Source organism: Chelonoidis abingdonii, chromosome 2 (genome assembly GCF_003597395.2).
Source record: "Chelonoidis abingdonii isolate Lonesome George chromosome 2, CheloAbing_2.0, whole genome shotgun sequence".
Lineage (NCBI taxonomy): Eukaryota > Metazoa > Chordata > Testudines > Testudinidae > Chelonoidis > Chelonoidis abingdonii.
The window spans coordinates 30,559,499-30,580,110 of NC_133770.1; the positions used below are offsets into that span (position 1 = coordinate 30,559,499).

A 20,612-nucleotide genomic window follows, 5' to 3' on the forward strand; every position below is an offset into this window, starting at 1 on the left:
TTTTACTCCCTAAGAACTAAATAGGTTCCGTATCTTTCAGCAGCAGGTGGGTATTGATTCTCCCGGGTCACCTAAGCAATGCACATTTCTACTGATAAGTTGGCTGAGACATACGTAGCATGGATAACTGAATCAGTTATATGGGCACAGAGAAAATAATAGGCATAAAATCCATCCAGCCACATGTCCTGTTGCCCCAAGTTGAATGTATTCTAGTAATGTCCAAAGTTCATCAAACCCTCAAACTACATATGGAACACACAGGTTCTGATTAAACAACATTAGATATCCAATACACAATGATGGTGAAAAATACAAAAAATCTGACTAGAATGGACAGAGCAAATGTTCACCAAAATGTTATCAGTTGCAAATATAAATAACTTAGCAAAAGCAAGAACAGCTCTGTCAAAAGGTCACCACATTTCTTGCTGTCCCTTCAAAATTTATTGTTGGAAAAAATATTACTTTGTACACTAGCATACTGGTAAAAATGTCATCTTCACACTAAAATATATCCCAGATTTGTGAGGTTTTTTTTTCTTTTTCTAAACTGGGTTTCTTAGGCCATTAGGAAAGTCCAATATAAATTTATATAAAATTACAACTATCCAGGAAGTTGTATTTAAAAACCCAAGTTTTAGGTTGCACACTTATAAATGCAAAAGTAAAGCATCATGAAGAAGAGGTCCAGCCATTTTTACACTCAACAGAGAGTACAGAGATTTCATAGTACATACATGATACATAGTAGACAAGTATAACTGGAATGTTATGGTATCTGTAGAAATGGACATCTGGTATGATGCATCTGGGAGAAAATTTACTTTTATCACAAGATAAACAGAACAAAAAATCTAAAATTAAATATAACCAGGATTTGTAGATGTGTAATAGCATTAAAAAAAATTTTTTAAACAAAAGGCAAAACACTCAATAATCATCTTGACTATAAAGCCTTTATAAAGCAGTCTAGGAAAATTTGTCCTTAAAAATGTATCTGCCTAGGTATAAAAACCTGAAAATCAACTCCTTATAGTGATGAGTAGACTTAAGATTTTACATAGTGTTTAAAAAAAATCATTAACCTTCTGTGAGTGAACATGTAGAATTTCGTACGGCTTTAACAATAGTTGCGCTAAGCACACTTGCAATATGAAAATGTGAGGTTCAGTTTGTTTTCCCCAGTAAGGTTTAAACTCAAACACAAGGGTGTATGAACTGTGGATCTGCAGTGACATAATAATGAGGCAAAGGGATTAAGATTAACCATAAAGAGACATTGTCTTGGGCATGAACTCATAGCCATAACATTATATAGAAACTTTAATATCTTGAAAACAATATCAATACACTGCTCAAAAAAGTTATTTAAAGCAGAACAACCAACAACTCAGATTCTTTAAAATAAGAAAAGGATAAACACTGCAAAGAAAAATTGAGAAATCAATCCATAACCATAGACTGCTGCATGTCATCTTCACACTCTTGGAAGGAAGTGAAGAATTATATGAAAATTTTGCAGGATCGTTAAAATATTAGGATCTTCTAAACAAAACATGGTGGCTGCAGGATTTATATCTTTTTCCATCTTTCCAAGTAATAACATTGATAAATTCTGTAGTGTCCTGAAAGTGGATGAATGTTTTCATACTGTTCACATAAATATATTGAGTCCTATAGAGCTGAAGGAGACCAATTAATTTCATGATAGGTTAGCACATAACAATTCCTCTGCCCCAGACTTGCTGAACAATATCAATCACATACCCTTACTTATGGATGATGGACAGCAAAGTATTTTTCTTCATTTTGTGCAGGAAACTTAAGCTTTAAAGAATTGTAATTTTTTTCAACTCCTGTCTTAAACTCTTTCTACAAAGAGCATCTTGATTTCATATTCCAAAATCTTTCCCCAAATTATTGGAGTGCCTGTTCAACATGGGATTTTTTGGCATGGTGACTTGGAAAAGACACTGTTCTTTCTGGCTGGCAGAGGGTTGGGGTTTTTTTTAAGATGGCTTTTTAATAGCATATTTTTAGTAGTGGCTGTGATAAAGTAAGATTTCAATTTAAGTTTATAAGAGTTTTATTCTTTTAAACTCTATAGGCCATGATATTTACTGAAGAAAATGCTTTATGGCTCAGATTTACAAAATGGTGACTGGTAATTGTATGTGCTTTAATTAGTGGGCATCTCATTTGAAATACTTTAGAAGGACCTGATTTTCTGCAAGTGCTGTGCATCCACCCCTTGAAGATCGGGCTCTGTGGGTACCTCTAGACTGAAATAAAAGACCTACAGCTGGCCCTGGTCAGCTGACTCAGGCTTCCAGGTCTAAGCCCTCCCACCTCATGGGATCCCAGAGTATGAACATCTGAACATCTACACCCGCAGTTTTACAGCTCCATGAGTTTAAGTAAGCTGACTCAGGCTAGCCATGAGTGTTTAATTACTGAGTAGACGAATTCAGTAAGGTGTCTCAAGGAGTCTCTATGTGTCTCAAGCACTCACTGCTTCTGAAATCTTGGCTATTATATATTCATCTTTTCTGCTGAAGATGATGCTTGTGGATTTTATGTAAGAAAATAAATGAAATTCACTTTATCCTAAATTAATTCATATATGTTTTATTTTACGATTTATAAAATGTGTTAATATTAAACCTCTGAACATATACAATTGTGTGTGTCTCTGGGTTGGTGTACAGACAAGGAACTCACCATATGCATCAGCGTCAACTAAGCTGGATTCCAGCCTCTTTGGTATATGTAAATATGATTCTACTCACTCAAAAAAATAAAGTGAAGAGATGCACATGACACTGTATCCTGAAAGTCTACAAACTCAGGCTTTGCATTAAGCAAATTCCAGGTTGCATACTCTTCACAGAGAATACTACATTCATCTTCCTCAAAGTCAGTTCTAGGGACTGTTAACAGGAGCCCCCAGCTGATCTCAGTTCCTGAGGTAGAGGTTATCTCTAAGATGACTGGGAACCAAACTGTAGTGGACATTATAAATCTAAGGTGAAGATATCATCTTTCTCCAACAGCTATATGTGCTCTCTAAGTGGTTATTTACATTCTGTACTGGATGAAAAATTCCGAATGGTCTTCAATGATAACCTCAATATTCCACCATGGGGTTATGTAATGTGGAGGTCACAGACCCACCAATAGCTGTGGGACAGTTGAAACCCAAAAGGAAAAAAAACATTCATGTCCTAGTGGAAAAAAGCCTTTCTAGCCTCCATGGCTACTTGTGAATCCAGGAGTTGGTCAGGTGCAAAAGCAACCCTGGTCTGTACACCACATTGCCCAACTGTGGGTATACTTCCTTAGTAACAGGGACAACTTCACCTGCAGTACGTTCTTGTTATTTCCTCATATCTCCCAGGATCACTTCCAGCTTCTCTAAATTGAGCTTTAGCCAGGCAGAGAAACTGTAATAATCTGTGTCTAGGAAAAGAGACATGAATTTGAGTGCAATCTCAATAGCACTGAAGGCTAGACAGGCTCACTATCTTTCTTAGATGCATTATATGTATATAATATAATATTGAACACAATATAAGGTAGCATGGAACCCTGTGGTAGCCCACATCAGAGAGTATTCAGAGTGGATGAGCAATTGATAATACATTCTGAGGCCTCTCCAAGTGGAAAGAATGGAACCACTGAACTGTGTTTCCATCCATCACTGCCAGAGTCCATAGATGAGTTGACAAAACCTCATGGTCAACAGTGTCAAACTGCTGACATTGCTAAAAGAGTCATCGTAGAAGGAGAGTAGATTATTGACCAATGAAATCAGTGAACTCTTCATACTAAATCAAGGACAAAATCCAGACTGACAAGGGAGAAGAAGTTAAGGGATGCCATGTCTGCTTTGCCCTATTTCCATCTCATTCATCTTAATCAAAAGTGGAAGTTTGTAGATATGGCAATGAGCAGGAAATTCCCAGTACAGAAGTCTCATGAGAAAGGATCCAACAGTCATTTGTGTTGTAAGCCTGGGGCCCTAAGATTCAAAATAGTTATTTCCAGGTATTACGTTTTCATGTTTTTTGGCAAAGCATTGTTAGGCAGTGTTTTTATAAGGCTTCTGTATGTAATTGTCACAAACAGAAAAAATATTGCCAATAGATTAATTAAAATCAATATGCAGTATAATTAAATAAATATGCAATTCTTATACAAATGATAATGCTTTATATTGTTTTTGCAGGTACAGAAGGCTTGGGATTTAGCATCACTTCAAGAGATGTACCAATTGGTGGCTCAGCTCCAATTTATGTGAAAAACATCCTTCCAAGAGGTGCAGCTATTCAAGATGGGAGACTAAAGGCTGGAGACCGACTTACTGAGGTGATGAAATATTGTATACTATTCCTCTAGTCTGGTTCAAAAGGCACTTTCTGTATTTTGGCATGAGTCACTGGATTCGTTCATTTCCAGTATGATTTAGAATATAATATCCCAGGAAATGACTATCCTGTTCTTTGACTTCTTTGTGCAACAAATTAAGGGCTGTATATTTGCAATAAGGCACATATTTAAAAGGAGGGTCCCCAGCCAGGTTACAAGTAGTGATTTTACAAAACAGATTTCTTTAAAGGGAATCGTAGGACTGGATGGAACTTGAGAGGTCATCTAGTCTAGTCTCCTGCACTCATGGCGGGACCAAGTATTATCTAGACCATCCTTGACAGGTGTTTGTCTAACCTGATCTTAAAAATCTTCAATGATGGTGATTCCACAAGCTCCGTAAGCAAACTGTCCAGTGCTTAACCATCCTGAGAGTTAAGAAGTTTTTCCTGATGTCCAACCTAACCTACCCTTGCTGCAATTTAAGCCCATTGCTTCTTGTCCTCTCCACAGAGGTTAAGGAGAACAATTTTTCTCGCTCTTTCTTGTAACAGCCTTTTATGTATTTACACCAGTTCTATCACTTTCCATAATTAAAAATGAATTGACTTTTAAAATCTAGTGCACTTTTCACCTTTCATGCTGTTCGTTATTTTTTGTACCAGTAAAATGCCACAGTGTTGGATTGTAAACATCATAGAGGGTTGTTTATATGTTCAAGGGAAGAAACCCTACTTCCATTAGAATTTTTCTTAAATCGTGGAATGGAAGGACAGTAGTTGTTAGTTAATAAAGTGCAAAATGTCATTGTGCAATCTACCTTGAGTAAACTGCAGACCGGGGAGGAATTGAGTCTCAGAATTCTAGTTCTCTAATTGGCTTCCCACTTTCTCCAGATACATTGCTAGCTTGGTCAATGGCAGTCCCTTGCCTCCACTAATTCCCTGCCTGTGCCCACACTTGGATCTGCTAGGTGCATGCCCTATGGATCCGGGAGGCGGGAGGGAATGCCTACTTTCCTGTGTAGGGCAAAGAATTTTTTTCACAGAATTATTGGAAAGGGAATAAAATCAGGAATATTTTGATCTTTAGGATTTCATAAAAGCTCGATTTTTGTAAGATACAAATTTTAGTTCAAAATAAGTGTCCCTTTAAGGATGTAGATGAAACAAAGGGCATATGTCTCCTGCTGCTTTTGAATCATAAGATCTGCCCTCTTCTTTCCAACTAAAAGGTGCGGCTAGTCTTTGAATGCTGGGCAAGGTGTTGCAACATAGAAAAGGTGTTGAAACAAAGGGAAAACAATGAGAAATGCTCTTTTTTATTTTAATGGGCATTTTGGGAGGGTGGGGAGACTTTGAGGCTGAATGTCTTGTTCAGTGTTGAGAAGCTGGGTACTTTTGCTTTGTAATATGGTTTTGCAGACTCATGGTCTGTTTATTGCTTTTTTGTTTTTGTTTTATATAGCCTTCGTGGGGGGAAAGGATTGCATCTGTAATTGATGACGCTGGCTTCTAAAGCCTGGCAAAGATGTTCTTTTATGGTTCCTTAAATGCAAATAAATTAGAGGAAAAAACACAATTGAGGGAACAGGAGGGCCAGAGAGAAGATTTTAAGAAAAAAATAGCAATATAGAGCATCACAGATATTGGAGATAAGGAAGAACAGAGTAAATAGAGAGAGCAAATCAAGCATATACTTGTTGTTTGGTAGCAAAGTCATATAAAAACAAATACCTGTTACCTTTTCTGGTTTACCTCAAAATTCCCTGCTCTCCATCCCCTCTGCTCCTGCAGATGAGATCGTTGTAGTGTCATATTGCCTCAAGCTGGAGATTCACATTCTGTCACTTACGATATTGAGCTTAAATAAGATGTTCTGGTGTCAAGCAGTCAGCTTGAGCCAATGTTTTCTTTTAAATATTGGTCCAAATTTATCCGTGATGTAACTCCATTTCATTAACTTAAATTGGGGGATGGATTTTGGCCTAATATTTTTTATTTAGATTAATTGTCACTTCCAAAATGAGTTATTTATTCTCTTTCACTTCTGTCCTCTAAGATTTCTTTTGTCACTTCTGCACTTGATATCGCTACATTTACCATTTATCGTCTTTCCAGCTGAGTGCATGTGACAAGGTGCCAAGAGCCTAGCGCTGACCCTGTATTCTGGTCACTAAGGCACTAGCTATTCCCCCTTAGAGTGGATTTAATTGAGAGATGGGTGTGCAATGGCTTAATTAGGCAGGAGGTTGACAAGCCAGTGAGAACAATCAACCCATCAGATGGGAACAGTTAAAGGAGAGGAAGGAAGTGCAAGGGGAGGAGGCTGGCAGGGGTTAGGGCAATGGTGCCCGAACTTTTTACCTCATGCCCCACTTAACCCTGTCCATCCTTCCCCCCTCTCCCCTCCTCAGCCATGGTTCAGCACCTAAGCCAGGAGAGGGGCCATGGTTGGGGCAGGAGCTGAGGCTGGGACTGGGAGAGGAGCCGCAGCTGGGAATGGGGCTGAAAGCCTGGACTGAAGCAGAGTTGGGGCAAAGTGGGTCTGGGTGGCGCTGTCTCCCCACCTCCTGTGGGGGCTGGCCCAGGCCCTGCTGTTCCACCCCCCAAATGTTCGTGCACACCCTAGGGGGGCGTGCCCCACAGTTTGGGGACCACTGGGCTAGGGGGGATGCAGGATGTCAGGATGAGCAGATCTTTCCCTCTCTGTCCCTGGAAAGTAGATTAAGGAGGATGTGTATATTCACTTATATTTCATTGCACAGGGCTGTACTGATGACCTGATAATGGAGGGGACCTAATAACTAACACGCTGGCGCTTATAAACGTGGAAAGTATCCTGCCTGTTTGTGATGGTCCCAGAGGTGGAGAAGGGAGCCCTGTTACAGTGCCATATATGCATAATATATTTTTTTAAGACACTGGTGAACCAAAGACCTTTTCTGATTCACTGCATTCCTACCTTCCTTTCATTTCTGTTTTTTCCCTCTCTACCTTCTTCTTTCATCCTTCCCAGGGCTCCCCTCAAAGTCATGGTTTCACCCTCTTGTTGCTTTGGTCTTTTCTCAATCTGTAACTCACCACCTTATACCAACACAGCAGCTAAGTAAAAATTCACAAGGCCTCTTATTGGTTTTAGTTTGCTGTTCCACCAACCTATGGAAAAGCCTAAGAAAGTGAAACTGACCAGGTTTTAAAAATTTCGGTTTTCTAATCTCTTTTTTTTCTGAGCAGCAGAGCAAAGTGAAGTCAACAATATCTCTTGTCAATTTCACTTGGTAGCTTGCTCTGATGTTGAGCAGAGTATCAGGGGAAGAGGAAAGAAGCAAAGGCTGTCAATATGCCAGAACAACAGGTTTTTGCATTCCATCCTATAGTATGTTATCTGTTGTTTCTTCCCTCTTTTTTAAAGGGACAGAGTCTGGTCTCAAAACATGTTTCATATGTATCCACTGTGCAGCCTCTTACATGTCTATGGAGGGAATGCTAATTACAAGAGAAAGTTGGGGTCTCCAAGTTTCCTTGAGATGTTGCATCAATACATTGTCCAGTAAAAGATTGTTTTGATGTATAGTAGGTGTCGCTATCAAATATTTATCTGTTTAAACAAAATGTCACATAAATTCACATTTGCAACACATCTTTGAAGCTTTTTTTTTTTTTAAAATGCAGTGTTCTTTAAATAATAACTGTGACATTCTTCATAATTTGGGTGAAAAAAATCGGTGAACATGCCAACATTTTACTTGGGTTTCTATTGGCTGTGCAGTAGGGTTAAAAAAAAAAAAAGAGAGAAGGTTTTCAAAGGTACAAGGGACAGGTAGGTTCAGCTCCCATTTAAATTTGATGGGAGTTAAGCTACTAACTCCCTCATGTGCCTTTGAAATTCTCCCTGAAACACATGTATGTGAGAGTGTGACCATAAAGCCCTTAGTGCCAGCTGGCAAGGAGGTTACAAGAATATCCTGATCCTGGAATGTGCATTCTGGTTTACCAAAGACTATCCTGTGAGGTCGTAAATGAAAGCCATGGTCACAATGGTCATTCATATCATTGTGAAATGTATGTACCAATGCTTTATGTAAGAAGTTTTCTATCTGTGCTAAAAATATGTTTCTGAAATCCAAATTAAGGCAGGGTGGACAAAAAGGTTTCTGCCCAGCAAAGGATGTTTATTCACCTATCTCTGTTGGTCTACATGTAAATTAAGCATTGTAAGTTAACACAATAACACATGTAAAGTCAGTGGGAGGATGTGAAGGCAGCAGGAAGGCAGCAGGCTGGAAAATTAATTATAGGGGTGGGGAGGGGAGTTGTCCTGACTCTGAAGGGTGAACAATAAAATAGTATTGCCAACTCCAAATGTTCAAAAAGCATGAGTCAGGCTCACTAAAAATCACAATATTATGTCAAAATAATAGATTTGGTATTCTTTTTATTTGCCTTGTGCTTTTTGAGACTCGAAGGTGCACTGGAGTCACATTTTGAAGCCTTCTCCACAGCCATGAGGGCTAGAAACTTTTTAATTTTATTTTTAAGAATGAAGGCTGAAATGATCACATATCCACTTGACTCCAGGACTTGGGCCTTTATGGAAACAATTATCATGAGACTCAAGACAAAATCATTGGAGTTGGCAACATTGGGAATATAAGGGGAAGGCAAGGAAGGAAGGGGCACCCCTTTATCCTGCACCTAGGAAGTAACTGAGCAATGCGATTACATCCATGAAAACAGGATCACAACCAGCCTTGGTTGAAATGTTGCAAAGGATATTTGGGGTGAAACCGTTAGCCTGTTAAGTTTAGTCTCTAGGATTGTGTTATGATTTTGTTTTATATGTAACCATTATTCTTACTCATGATCTCTTGATCTTTGATAATAAACTTATGATTGGTTTCACTATATATGCATCTCAGTGCTGTGGTATTGTAAAAGAGCTGATCCTGAACTGAATCATTCAAGCTATTGTATATACTTTTCCCCTGAGGCAGCGTATCTGAGTGTTTCATGGGTAAGGGTTTGAACACTATAGGGGAACATTTCAATGGGGCTCTGGGATTTGGGTGCACGTATTGTTAACCTGCAAGACAAAATAAGGGCTGGCAGAGCCCAGAGGAGCTCATTTGGGTGGATAACAGGCTGTAGGTATGATGGAGCTGACCCACAATTAAGTACAAGCAAGTCTCCATCTCGTTGGGGGTAACAAGGTGACTCACAATCCTGGGTACAGAACCATCACAGGGGACAGTTCCACTTCTGCCACGCATGCTCTGTTCTGGAGCGTAAAGACGCCTGAGGTCTTCAGAGCTGCCAGTGTGACACCTTTCATGGTCATCTCTTTCTCTTGATTGCTAGAAATCATCATTAGAATAGTAAGACCGGAACAACAAATTTTCCTATTGATTTCTTGCTCCTACTGATACCATTATAGAAACTCCCATTGACTTGAATAGGAGCTGATGCAGAATCATTGTCATTTCCTTCTACATTTGTTAACAGCACAATTCACTTGGAGGCCAAACTCTGTGTGACGGGTACAGTAATATTTTCTAATGCTGGAGCCTTAGCAGTTGTGTGTGTTTTATTTGTCACAGGTAAATGGAGTTGATTTAACCGGCAAAACCCAAGAGGAAGCTGTCTCCCTGCTGAGAAGTACTAAGATGGGAGGGACTGTGAGCCTTTTGATTTTCCGTCAGGAAGAAACATTCCATCCAAGGGAACTGGTGCGTAAAACAGAGAGCATCTAGGAGATTTTAGATTAATTTGAACAAATGGTCTGGTCCTGATAGCTGCTGGTAAATGTGTGTGACCAGAAATGAAGACAAGAAAATCAGTTTTTGTTATTCTCTGGTCATGTTAATTTTATATGAACTTTTTTTTTTAAAGCTCTGGTCTTAAAATTGTATATTCACTAGAATATGTGAATGAGAGTTTTAAAATCAGATTATGGTGGTGTTTTGGGGGACAGGAAATGCTTATTACAAACAAAACTATTGCATGGACTTGGAATCATAGAAGATTAGGGTTGGAAGAGACCTCAGGAGGTCATCTAGTCCGACCCCCCTGCTCAAAACAGGACCAACACCAACTAAATCATCCCAGCCAAGGCTTTGTCAAGCTGGGCCTTAAAAACCTCTAAAGATGGAGAGTCCATCCCTAGGTAACCCATTCCAGTGCTTCACCACCATCCTAGTGAAATAGCATTTCCTAATATCCAACCTAGACCTCTCCCACACCAACATGAGACAAGTGGATTGTTGCCATACCTTTCACACTCATGACTCTGTGTTTGAAAACTTGCTATTTGTCCTACCACTTGATCAAAAAAATTTCTGAGCACTTAAAAGTAAGCCAGAATGGGGTATATGAATGCTATGGTACCAAAAGAGGAATTTAGAAGGAAAAAAGGTTATTATTTTAATATAAAGCATCCCCTATGTGGTATGGACTCCCACTGTTATTAATTTAGCAGGGTAATTCAGAGAATGTATTCTGAATAATTTGAGTGAAATGAAACAATCATTGTTTGTTACACCTGTTCAACTTGCAAAGTGTATACACATATTTTGCTGATTATTATCTATGATAACTTTTATTATAAAAAGGTAGACTATGAATATAAACCATATTATGTTCTATATTCAATTGAAGTGCTGTGGTTATAAATATACGGTATAAAATAAATTGTTTGGATGCATTCTCATAAACAGAATAAGAGCGACTGCTGTGTTTTTTGGTGTGATGAACAAATTGTTTCATTTCTACAGGATTTTTAATATCTTGAATGCAGAAATAATGAATTTTTATTTAGCATTTTAAAGCGTTTAATATCAGTTCTTGCTGTGTCTTGTATCTTTCAAAACAACATTTAACCCTAAAAAACTAGTGGCTGAGAAGGCTGCAGATGAGCTAAATTTGTTAGCCTAATTCTTTTGGAATGTGACTTCAGGTACTGATATGTCATGGTTTATGAAAGCGTTCCTTTAAAGACTGAATCAATGAATGGTATGGAAATCATATCACATGCCTCTGAATGACTGGAACAGTGAAAGCAATCGGTTTGCAAGCTTCTGTGATGTAATTTTCACAATACTGGTTATTTACAGTAAAGGTGAATGAAAATACTTTTGTGTGTTTTGTAAATAAACTCTTAGAAACAAGAATATATCTTAATTTTGTATATATTATTTCTATATTAACCTTAATGTTGTAATAACATAATGAATAGTAATGCATATAAAATCCTGTAAAGATTTAACTTTCTTGTGTATAGAATAGCCTAGAAGTACATGTTAACTTTAATATTTCCTCAGTTTAATTTTAGTTTTATTGCATATCTTTTGACATCATGAAGTGAATCAGCTCGTTTGAATGAATTGAGCCTCAGCAGCCTCCCTGCTGCTGCTGTGCTGATGCCACTCTCTGTGCTATTTTGACAGAAGTCAGTATAGCAGCATAGTCATGGCAGGTGGTAGATGGAGAAGTCTTTACTTACCTACATAATCAGAGGTCCAGATCATAAGCTGGTGTAAATTGTTCTAACTCCAATGGCACTACAGCAAAATACACTAGCTGAGATTCTAACCCAGAATGCATGATGAACCCTGATTGCATAAAGATTTGTTCATTTACACCTTGACATGAGCAAGTTCTAGCTCTGCTCGTCTGGCAGCTGTCGTAGAGCATAATGAAGAGCAGGAGTAGAAAAGTAGTGGGGGAGCTTCTGAAACTTGTTCTGAAGCGGTGCTCTTCCATCTACTAGGAAGAAATAGAGACAATTTGTTTGAAAACTATTCTTCTTATTGACTTTTATAAAAAGTTCACATATAGAAGTTTTATATGGAAAAAAAATTCTAAAACTTTGTCTGTTTGCCTTCAACGATAAATGTAATTTTTTACATATGGTCCAATTGTAATACTTTGTCCTTTGTGTCCTCCCCACTTTTCCTCCATCTTTTCCACATTGCTTAATTATTTCTTACAAATAATATTGTAAGTACATTTAATGAGCAATATATAAACAGAGTTTTTATGACTGTAAATACTCCATGAACATTTACTTGATATGATCTTGTGCATAAAGCACTGGACTGGGAGTTGTCTGTTGACAGGATCTCAGTATTACATCCGTTTACATTTTGGCTACACTTGAATGGCTTGTCATGCCAATAAAGAGTTCTTTAGATTTGATTTGGGGAGTCAGAAGTTGTGGTTTCTGCTTTCTGTATGACTTTTGACAAGTCATTTAGCCTCAGTGCAAAACTTACTACATCACAGGAGAGTTGTGAAGCTTAATGTCTTTAGAGCATGTTGACATTGTTGGCTGGGAAGGAACTATGGAAGTGCACAGTATTATTTATACATAGGTAATTAAGGGAATGTTTAAGCAAAGGCTGTCTTGGTTTACTGTAAAATCTGTACAGTTTGTGTTGTCATATGTGCACATGAGAGAAAAATCATTCAGCACGAGCAGCATTGAAACCTGCACTTACTTTGATCAGAATGCTCAGGCAAATAAAACACAAATGCAAGGAAGGAATTCCAAGTGGTAGGCTGCAACTTGTTAATTTTAACTGATGATAGTGGTGGGACTATCACACCCTTCCCCAAAATGCCAGGCATTTTCTCGGGTCCACTGTGTTGTTAATTGATGTCATGCCATATAGCCAGTTAATCTGGGTTAGTCCCCTTCAGCTTAGCCAATAGACACAGACTTGCTCTAAATCCTCTTGCCCTTCCCATGAGGAGAATGAGGATGCCTCTAAGAGGTACCCCTTTGTGCCCAGTCCACAGAGGAGGCAAATTATGTTACAGTTCTGAGAATGTAGCTCTTTAATGCAAGCTCTAGAGGACCCAAGTTCAGTCCCTGGTTTCAGCCAAGGTGGAGGCAGTTAGATACAGATTTAAGATCTCTCCTTTGCCCTGTGAGGTAGTAGTTCCACCTGCCATATCTGGATCCCTTACTTATGTTTATCTCTGAGAGGTGGCCTTTTCAGTCTTTTATCCTCATTTGGACACTGGCTGCAAGTTGTGGCTCACTAGATGTTCACATACAACTTCCTAACATTAAATTTCAGTTCTTATTCCCAGTCCTTTTGGCCAGAAAACTGAGTATCCAGGATGCTGCAAGGAAGCCAGAAAATCCCAAATAAACTACTCCTAGCCATCTTGCCATTTTGGACTAAAGAGAAAAAATCCTCCAAATAAGGCATTTGGCTAGACCCACAGCATCCTGGAAACACAGCTCAGCGATACCTCAGCTAGAGAGAGGGAGGGTTGGACAGCAGTAGTGGCAAGATGGCCACTGGGTGCCTGGATGGGCCTGGGCCCAAGCCTGAAAGAGCCAGTCGGTTCCCGAAACTCATCTCCAAACTGGCCTATGGGGAAGAATGTTTTTCCCCCTAAGCCCGTACGCATGTGCACACTCAGGCTTAAGGAAAGGCAGGTGTTAGCGGAAGGGGTCCGGAATGGCTGAGCATGAGCACTCCCTCTCCCAATGGCTGAGCATGAGCACTCCCTCTCCCAACCACAGCCAAACTCAAAGCCACGCCTCCACTGAGAGAGGCACAAGGCATTTTGATAGCAGATATTTCTTTAAAATGTTTGCACAAGATTATCCAGTTTTGTACCACGTAAAGTAGCCTTAATTCAGCAAGCGGAGAACTCCCCCGAGTTCTCTGGCTGGGGATGTGGGCTCTGGGGTGGGGCTGTGGGTGAGGAGTTGGGGGGAGGTGCAGGAGGGTGCTCTGGGCTGTGACGGAGGAGTTTGGAGGGTGGGAGGGGGATCAGGGGTGGGGCTGACTGCCACACCCTCATCACTCCTGGCAGAAATGGAGGGCACCGGGCTTGATAGAGGATGTGAATGTGACTGTGTTCCAAGGTCTGGTATAAGATTTGTTAGAGATGTTCCTGTGCAACTCTTACTGTGGACCAGAGTGGGGTGACTGGATTGCAGAGTACAACCAGCTCCCTACACTCCCCCATCTTCTCTACATGCCAGAATTGAAACCCTTTCCTCTGCTAATAGAAAGTGAATGTCTTACGTAGCCATATTCTTATTTATTTTCTTTTTTTACTTCCTTTAGAGTGCAGAACAAAGCCAGTCACAAATTCCAAAGGAAACGGTAAGAGCTTTTTCTTTTAAATCTCAGAAGACTCCCAAAATATTTTAAAATTTATATGGCACTTTTCTATCAATTAAAGTTTCACAGACCCTCCTTTCTCATTCTGTACTGTAGATGGCTCTCTCTAGCCTTACATTTTAAACTTCTCTTTATTATGTAATTTGCAGTACTATTTGAAAGCCTCCTGGTCAAAGGACAGAGGCTAACCATTCAATAAGCTGGGAATTTAGTCAGGATATTTTAAAGAATCATTACATGATTTAAGTTTGAAGAACAAACAAATAAAAATCAGGAAGTTTGAAGTTAAGGCTGACATGTATCTTTATCTCAAGCCATTGTTGTTGCAAGCAATTTTTAAGGAATTGTGATGTACGTTAAGGAAGTAGTAAGTTTCAGAAGGTTTAGATTGAGATCCTTTGGCATAGTTATGTTCAGAGATTTTCATAGATTCATTGATACTCCCCAGGCAGGAATATCAGTCTATTAATATTAAGAATACTAAAATATACTTAGTCACTTATTTATTCCAAGAAATGGATCATCTTATGGAGTATTATCATAAAATAATACAATATATACTTTTCATGTCTATAGTATCTTTCCTACAAGTGATATCTTAAAAACGTTCATATAGTTAGGTAACATGGTTGCTAAGTTAAGTAATAAATGAGAGCAGGGAGACATTGAGTTAGAGGCAAGGGAGAAGAGAGATTTGGCTGGATATGAAGTAAGATCAGAAGTTGGTGAGATATAGAAAAGCTATTTCACATGATAGGGGCACCTTCCCAACAGGTTGAGTTTAGGAGCAGAAAGAAAGTTGGGGCTAGGTGAGCAGAAGGAATGAGAAGAGGAGTAGAGAGTGCATGTCCGTGAGGTGGATTGGAAGAAATCTTTTTAAAGTTATCAAGTCCAGGAAGGCAATTTTCAATTGGATCCTGAAATAGATAATGGGGCAATGAAATTCTATAAAGATGGGCTTAATTTTGCAGTTATTGGACATTTGAGAATTGGGCAGCAGCATCCTCCATATGTTTGGCAACCTGGAACTTGAAGAGGCCATGGAAAAGGTAGTTGCAGTCGTCGAAGAGACGACTGAAGATGTATTTCTGGGTGGGATTAAAAACTGGACTCAATCTGGAAGTGAGAATTTGTAACGGACAGTGCTCCTTGACCCACCAACCTCCATTCTGCAAATCGTCTTTGTGCTGGAGTAATTATGACTCAAAAGATTTTATAACCATCACATATGGTATAATTTAGATATTTCTACAAAGAAAATGTTCCCCAGCTGCCAATCAGTAACACAGTCACTGGTTTATTTGTTTTTTAAAGCTTGTTTGTTTTGACTGCCTTTCCCCATTCTCCTTGGTTCTGCCTTATTCCCTGTTTAGTTCTGCTGTCTAGCTGTCAGACCTTTCAGATTCCAACTTGTACAGTTTCTGTTTTTGCATCCACTTCCAGTTCTTATGATGCTAGTTGTAAGTTTTGTGTCATGAAATTCACGGTAGAAAGCAGAGCGAAAATAATAGCAGTAAAAGCAGTGAAGATGCTGGATCTGTGTAGATCAGGAGAGACAGGTGAAATACAAAAAATCTGCTCTTTTAAAACTGCAGTAGACAATCAGACCCTCCCAAATATTTGAAAATCAGTTTTCATTTTTCTGTGGGCTCTGAAATCTTTAGGTATGAGTCCCTTCCTTGCCAGCCAGTCCAGAAGAGTACACGACTTAAGATTTCTCTCACTTTCACAAGATTATAGGCTCTGATTTTCCCATAATAATAACAGCAATCAAGAACTTCCCCAAGGCATTAACCTGCAGCATCTAAATTTGCTCGTCAGTCACCCACCAAGAAGTACACCTTCATTTCTATCTGCAACCAAGCGCCAGCTAAGCATAAGTTCTCCTTCACTGATGAATGAGAAAGAAACCAAATTACTTCTGAACCATAGGTCTTGCCTGTGTGACATTTTGAAACCTTGGTTTCATACTCTGCTAGCTGCACCATTTTGATGGCCAGTAACAAAACAAAATGGAAGAGATGAACCTGTTGCTCTACAGGATGATTGTTTGAAATGTAGGAGATTGACCTTGGTTTAAAAAAACTAGTAATTTGTCATTAAATTTCTGGTTTGAAGCATAATTAATCTTACAGAGCATTGAAATAAACTGTTAATTATACTGTGTAAAATATCTGCCAATTAATTCCCCCCCTTCCCCTTCTCTTTGAAAGTTAATTGTGTTTGGGTATTATTTTGCATTTACAATTGTTTTCCTTTGTTTATTTTCTAAGTTCAAACCTGCAAGTTACCTGCATGTCAGTGTACTGCTAGGAAAACAATAATTTCCAGCTACTTGAGAATTTTACATTAAAGAGAGTTATGGGCTAGTGCAGCAGTTCTTAGCCAGGAGTCCAGAACCCCCTGGGGGCCGTGAGCACGTTTCAGGGGTCTACCAAAATAATCTAGAGTGGGGCCAGCAGAAAGCCAAAGCCCGAGCCCCACTACCTGGGGGTGAAACCTGAGCATCTTAGCTTCACAGAGCTGCCTGTGGCACGGGGCGCTGAGCAATTGTCCTGCTTATTACCACCTAACACAGGCCCTGGATATGCAGAAAAACAGTTGTTGTGGCACAGATGGGCTGTGGAATTTTTATAGCATGTTGGGGGAGGAGGGACTCAGAAAGAAAAAGGTTGAGAACCCCTGCTGTAGTGGTCAGAGTCAGGGAATAAAAATTGGAACGCCTGGATTCCATTTCTTGACTCTTCCACTGGTTTACTTAGCAACAATGGAAGAATTAGTCTCTCTGTGTGCAGTTTCCACTTTTGTAAAATTGGCATAAATGAACCTTACCTCCAAAACTACATGGTTGTGAGGTTTGATTAATGCCTTATTTCCTAAATCCAGCTAAAATAGAAGGATGGTCTTGGGGTTAAGGCACTGGTTTGGTCATCAGATCTGGGTTTGTATCCTGGTTCTGACAAAGACTTCCTCCAGGAGTTTTTTGTGTGCAGTTCCCCATCTGTAAAAATGGGATAATATTGCTTGCCTCAGAAGGATGTTGTAAGGAGAAATTCATAGATGTTTGTGAAGATCTCAAGTACTAAAATAATGGGGGAAAATAAACCAGCAATTACCCAGAAAGACACGCTTTGTGTATAGATGTGAAGAGTTCAGGAATGAAAGGATTAATAGTTGAAAAATTATTGGAGAGCAGTCCTCTGAAAGGCACTGCAAGCGGTAAGCATTTTCATTAAAATATCGGTCATGGTTCTTCCCTTGATATCCTCTTGGTATGTCTTTAACATGCCACTGACCTTCTATTCTTCTTTGGGCATTTGTCAGAGTATATTTGAATTTGACTGCTTAATCTTTTGCATAAACCTAGAACATGGAGTAGCTGAATACTTTTACATGATTTTACTCCTGGAGGAATTCTGCACCAAAACAATCCAAAACGCTGCACCAAAATCCAAAATTTGGCACATTTTGTCAAAATAATTCAGTGTAATCACACCAGTTTCACTTATTTTGATAATTTACTTAAACTGTTGTACAGAAAAAAATCACAATAACTGTTCAGCATTTCCTAAATACATGAAAGTTAAGTTACAAATACTTGGTAACCAATACCCTACAATCCAAAAAACAGAATGTCACTTTAAATTGCTCAGACTTTCACACATGAAAGTCGTACAATTTTACTAATCATTTTCCTGTAATTTTTTTTCATGAATAAATAAAATAGATCCTGAGCTGTAATCTAACCACAGTGTGCCTCTGTGGCACAGGGGAAAAAAGGGAGAAAGCACAAAGACCAGGGGTCGGCAACCTACAGCACACGTGTCATCTTTGACGCGCAAGCGGATTTTTGCCTGGCACACGGCTGCCAGCTGGAGTCCCGGCCCCTGGCCCCGCTCAGCACACGCAGCCAGCTGAGTGAAGCGGGGCTGGTGGCCAGGACCCCAGACAGGCAGCAGGCGCGCCTCCCCGGCTCCCTCCTCACCACACTCGTTCTGTGGCTCCCGGGAGTGTGAGCCGCCGGGGCACGGGGCCTGAGCCTGCTGTGGGAGGGACGGCGGCAGCTCACACTTCCAGGAGCTGCAGAGCCTGAGCGCAGCGAGGGAGGAGCCGGGGGGTGCACAGGACCTGCTGCCAGCATGCATCCACTTCAGGAGCCCCTCTGGGGTGGGGCACCAGGCCACAGCCCAGGCAGGCGCCCCTCCCCCCCCCCAGCTCCCCTCTCACCGCACTCGGGTTCTGCAGCTCCAGGAAGTGTGAGCTGCGGCCACTGTTCCTCCCACAGCTCCTCCCCCACCGCTCTCCCTCAGCACTCCACATGGAGGCAAAACTCCGCGTGGAGCTAGTGTCTGATCGGCATGGGCGTGGTAAAGGGAGTCTCGGGGCAGTCAGGGAGCAGAGGGAGGGTTGGATGGGTCAGGAGTTCTGGGGGTCCTGTCAGGGGGTGGGGAGTGGTTGGATGGGGCATGGGAGTCCCCAGGGGTCTGTCTTGGAGCAGAGGTGTTCATAAGGGTTGGGGCAGTCAGGGGACAAGTAAGGGGTAGGGTCCTAGTGGGGCAGTTAGGGTTGGAGGCTCTCAGTAGGGGGCAGTCAGGGAACAAGGGGCAGGGAGGCTTAGGTAGGGGGTGGGGTTCTCGGGAGCAGTTAGGGGCAGAGGTTCCAGGAGGGGATAGTCAGGGGACAAGGAGCGGGGGGTGGAGGTTTGGGGCTTCTGACTGGGGCTGTCGGGGTGGGAAGTGGGAGGGAGTGGATGGGGTCTAGGGCAGGCTTCTCCCCTCTTTTTTGATTGTGAAATATGGTAACCCTAGGCAAGGGGGGAGCCAGGGGGCACATGGGGGCTGATGCCCACATACATCCACTGCAGCCTGCAGGAGCCCCTGCGGGGGGAGGGGGGCTGGGTCGCAGCCGAAGCTGGAGGGGCAGGGGGGGTTAGCTGCTCCCCGCTAGCATTACTGCCACTGCCTTTGCAGGGCTGCTGCCCCCCTGCACCGCGCCAGCTCCTTCATGGCTGGGGCTCACTGCTGCCACAAGCAGGATGCTCTGGCTCTCTGGTGCCTCCAGAAGGCGGCTCCTCCCTGCCGAGCTGCTGCAGGGGCCCAATCCCGTCTAAGTGAGTGGACTTGAGGCGCGGGCCACCTGGATTGGGTTGGGAGGGCTCTCAGGGGGCTGTGCACCCTTCAGGGGAGTTCAGGAGGCGGGAAGGAGGGAACCGGTCGGGGGAGCAGCCCCTGGGCACGGCTGGGCCCTGGGCATGGCTGGTCCCTGGGATCTATAAAGGCTCATTGGGGATTTGCTCCTCAATGAACTGATGTGCAAGGTGGAAGTTTCACCCAGGGCGCAAAATATCCTTGCACTGGCCCTACCCCAATCGCTGCACTAAATTGATAAGATCTGCATTTTAATTTAATTTTAAATGAAGCTTCTTAAACATTTTAAAAAAAAGTGTTTACGTACAACAATAGTTTAGACTTAAAGAGAGAGACCTTAAAAAACATTAAAATGTATTACTGGCACGCAAAACCTTAAATTGGAGTGAATAAATGAAGACTCGACACACCACTTCTGAAAGGTTGCCTACCCCTGACATAGACCTTCCTTGCTGAGGATTCGGTTACTGTCATTTACAATAAGGCTCCTTTATACCACTCTGGCAAGGTAAAGGAGGCTTAATAACTAACAATGGGAACATTAGCAGCCTTCTTGCTTAGTTGTTACATTTCTGCTCTGTCTCAGGGACAGAACCTGCTTTACACAGACTTACACCTCCAAGCCCCGGGCGCAGCAATAGCCAGCAACAAGGACAGAGTGAGTGTGTCTCACTTGTTTGCACTCAGGCAGGTGCCCAGCCCCACCCCCACCCCCTTAACATCTCTCCAGGGACACACGCATGCTCAGCCTTCCTCTTCCCCACTGTGGTGATCTTCTCTGCCGCTGGTTGCTCCCAACAGATGCACCCAGGCTGCCGCAGAAGAGGTGTTTGTTCCCCACAGATTTCTTTGCTCCCCCATTTTTCCATGGAGGAGCCATGAAATCTGCAGAAGGTATAAATTCTGCACCCCACTGGGGCACAGAATTCGCCCGAGAGTAACATTGA

At 41.3% G+C, this 20,612-nt stretch overlaps 1 protein-coding gene across 8 annotated transcripts in view; it reads left to right on the plus strand.

Moving 5' to 3' along the window:
- Positions 1-20,612, plus strand: part of PARD3 (par-3 family cell polarity regulator) — a 649,228-nt gene that overhangs the window by 397,478 nt on the left and 231,138 nt on the right. For all 8 annotated transcript variants that reach the window (XM_075062225.1, XM_075062229.1, XM_075062224.1 and 5 more), the window contains 3 exons: positions 4,232-4,371; positions 9,971-10,099; positions 14,462-14,500. In XM_075062225.1, the coding sequence (XP_074918326.1) occupies positions 4,232-4,371; positions 9,971-10,099; positions 14,462-14,500 (308 nt within the window). The remainder of the gene's footprint in view (positions 1-4,231; positions 4,372-9,970; positions 10,100-14,461; positions 14,501-20,612) is intronic.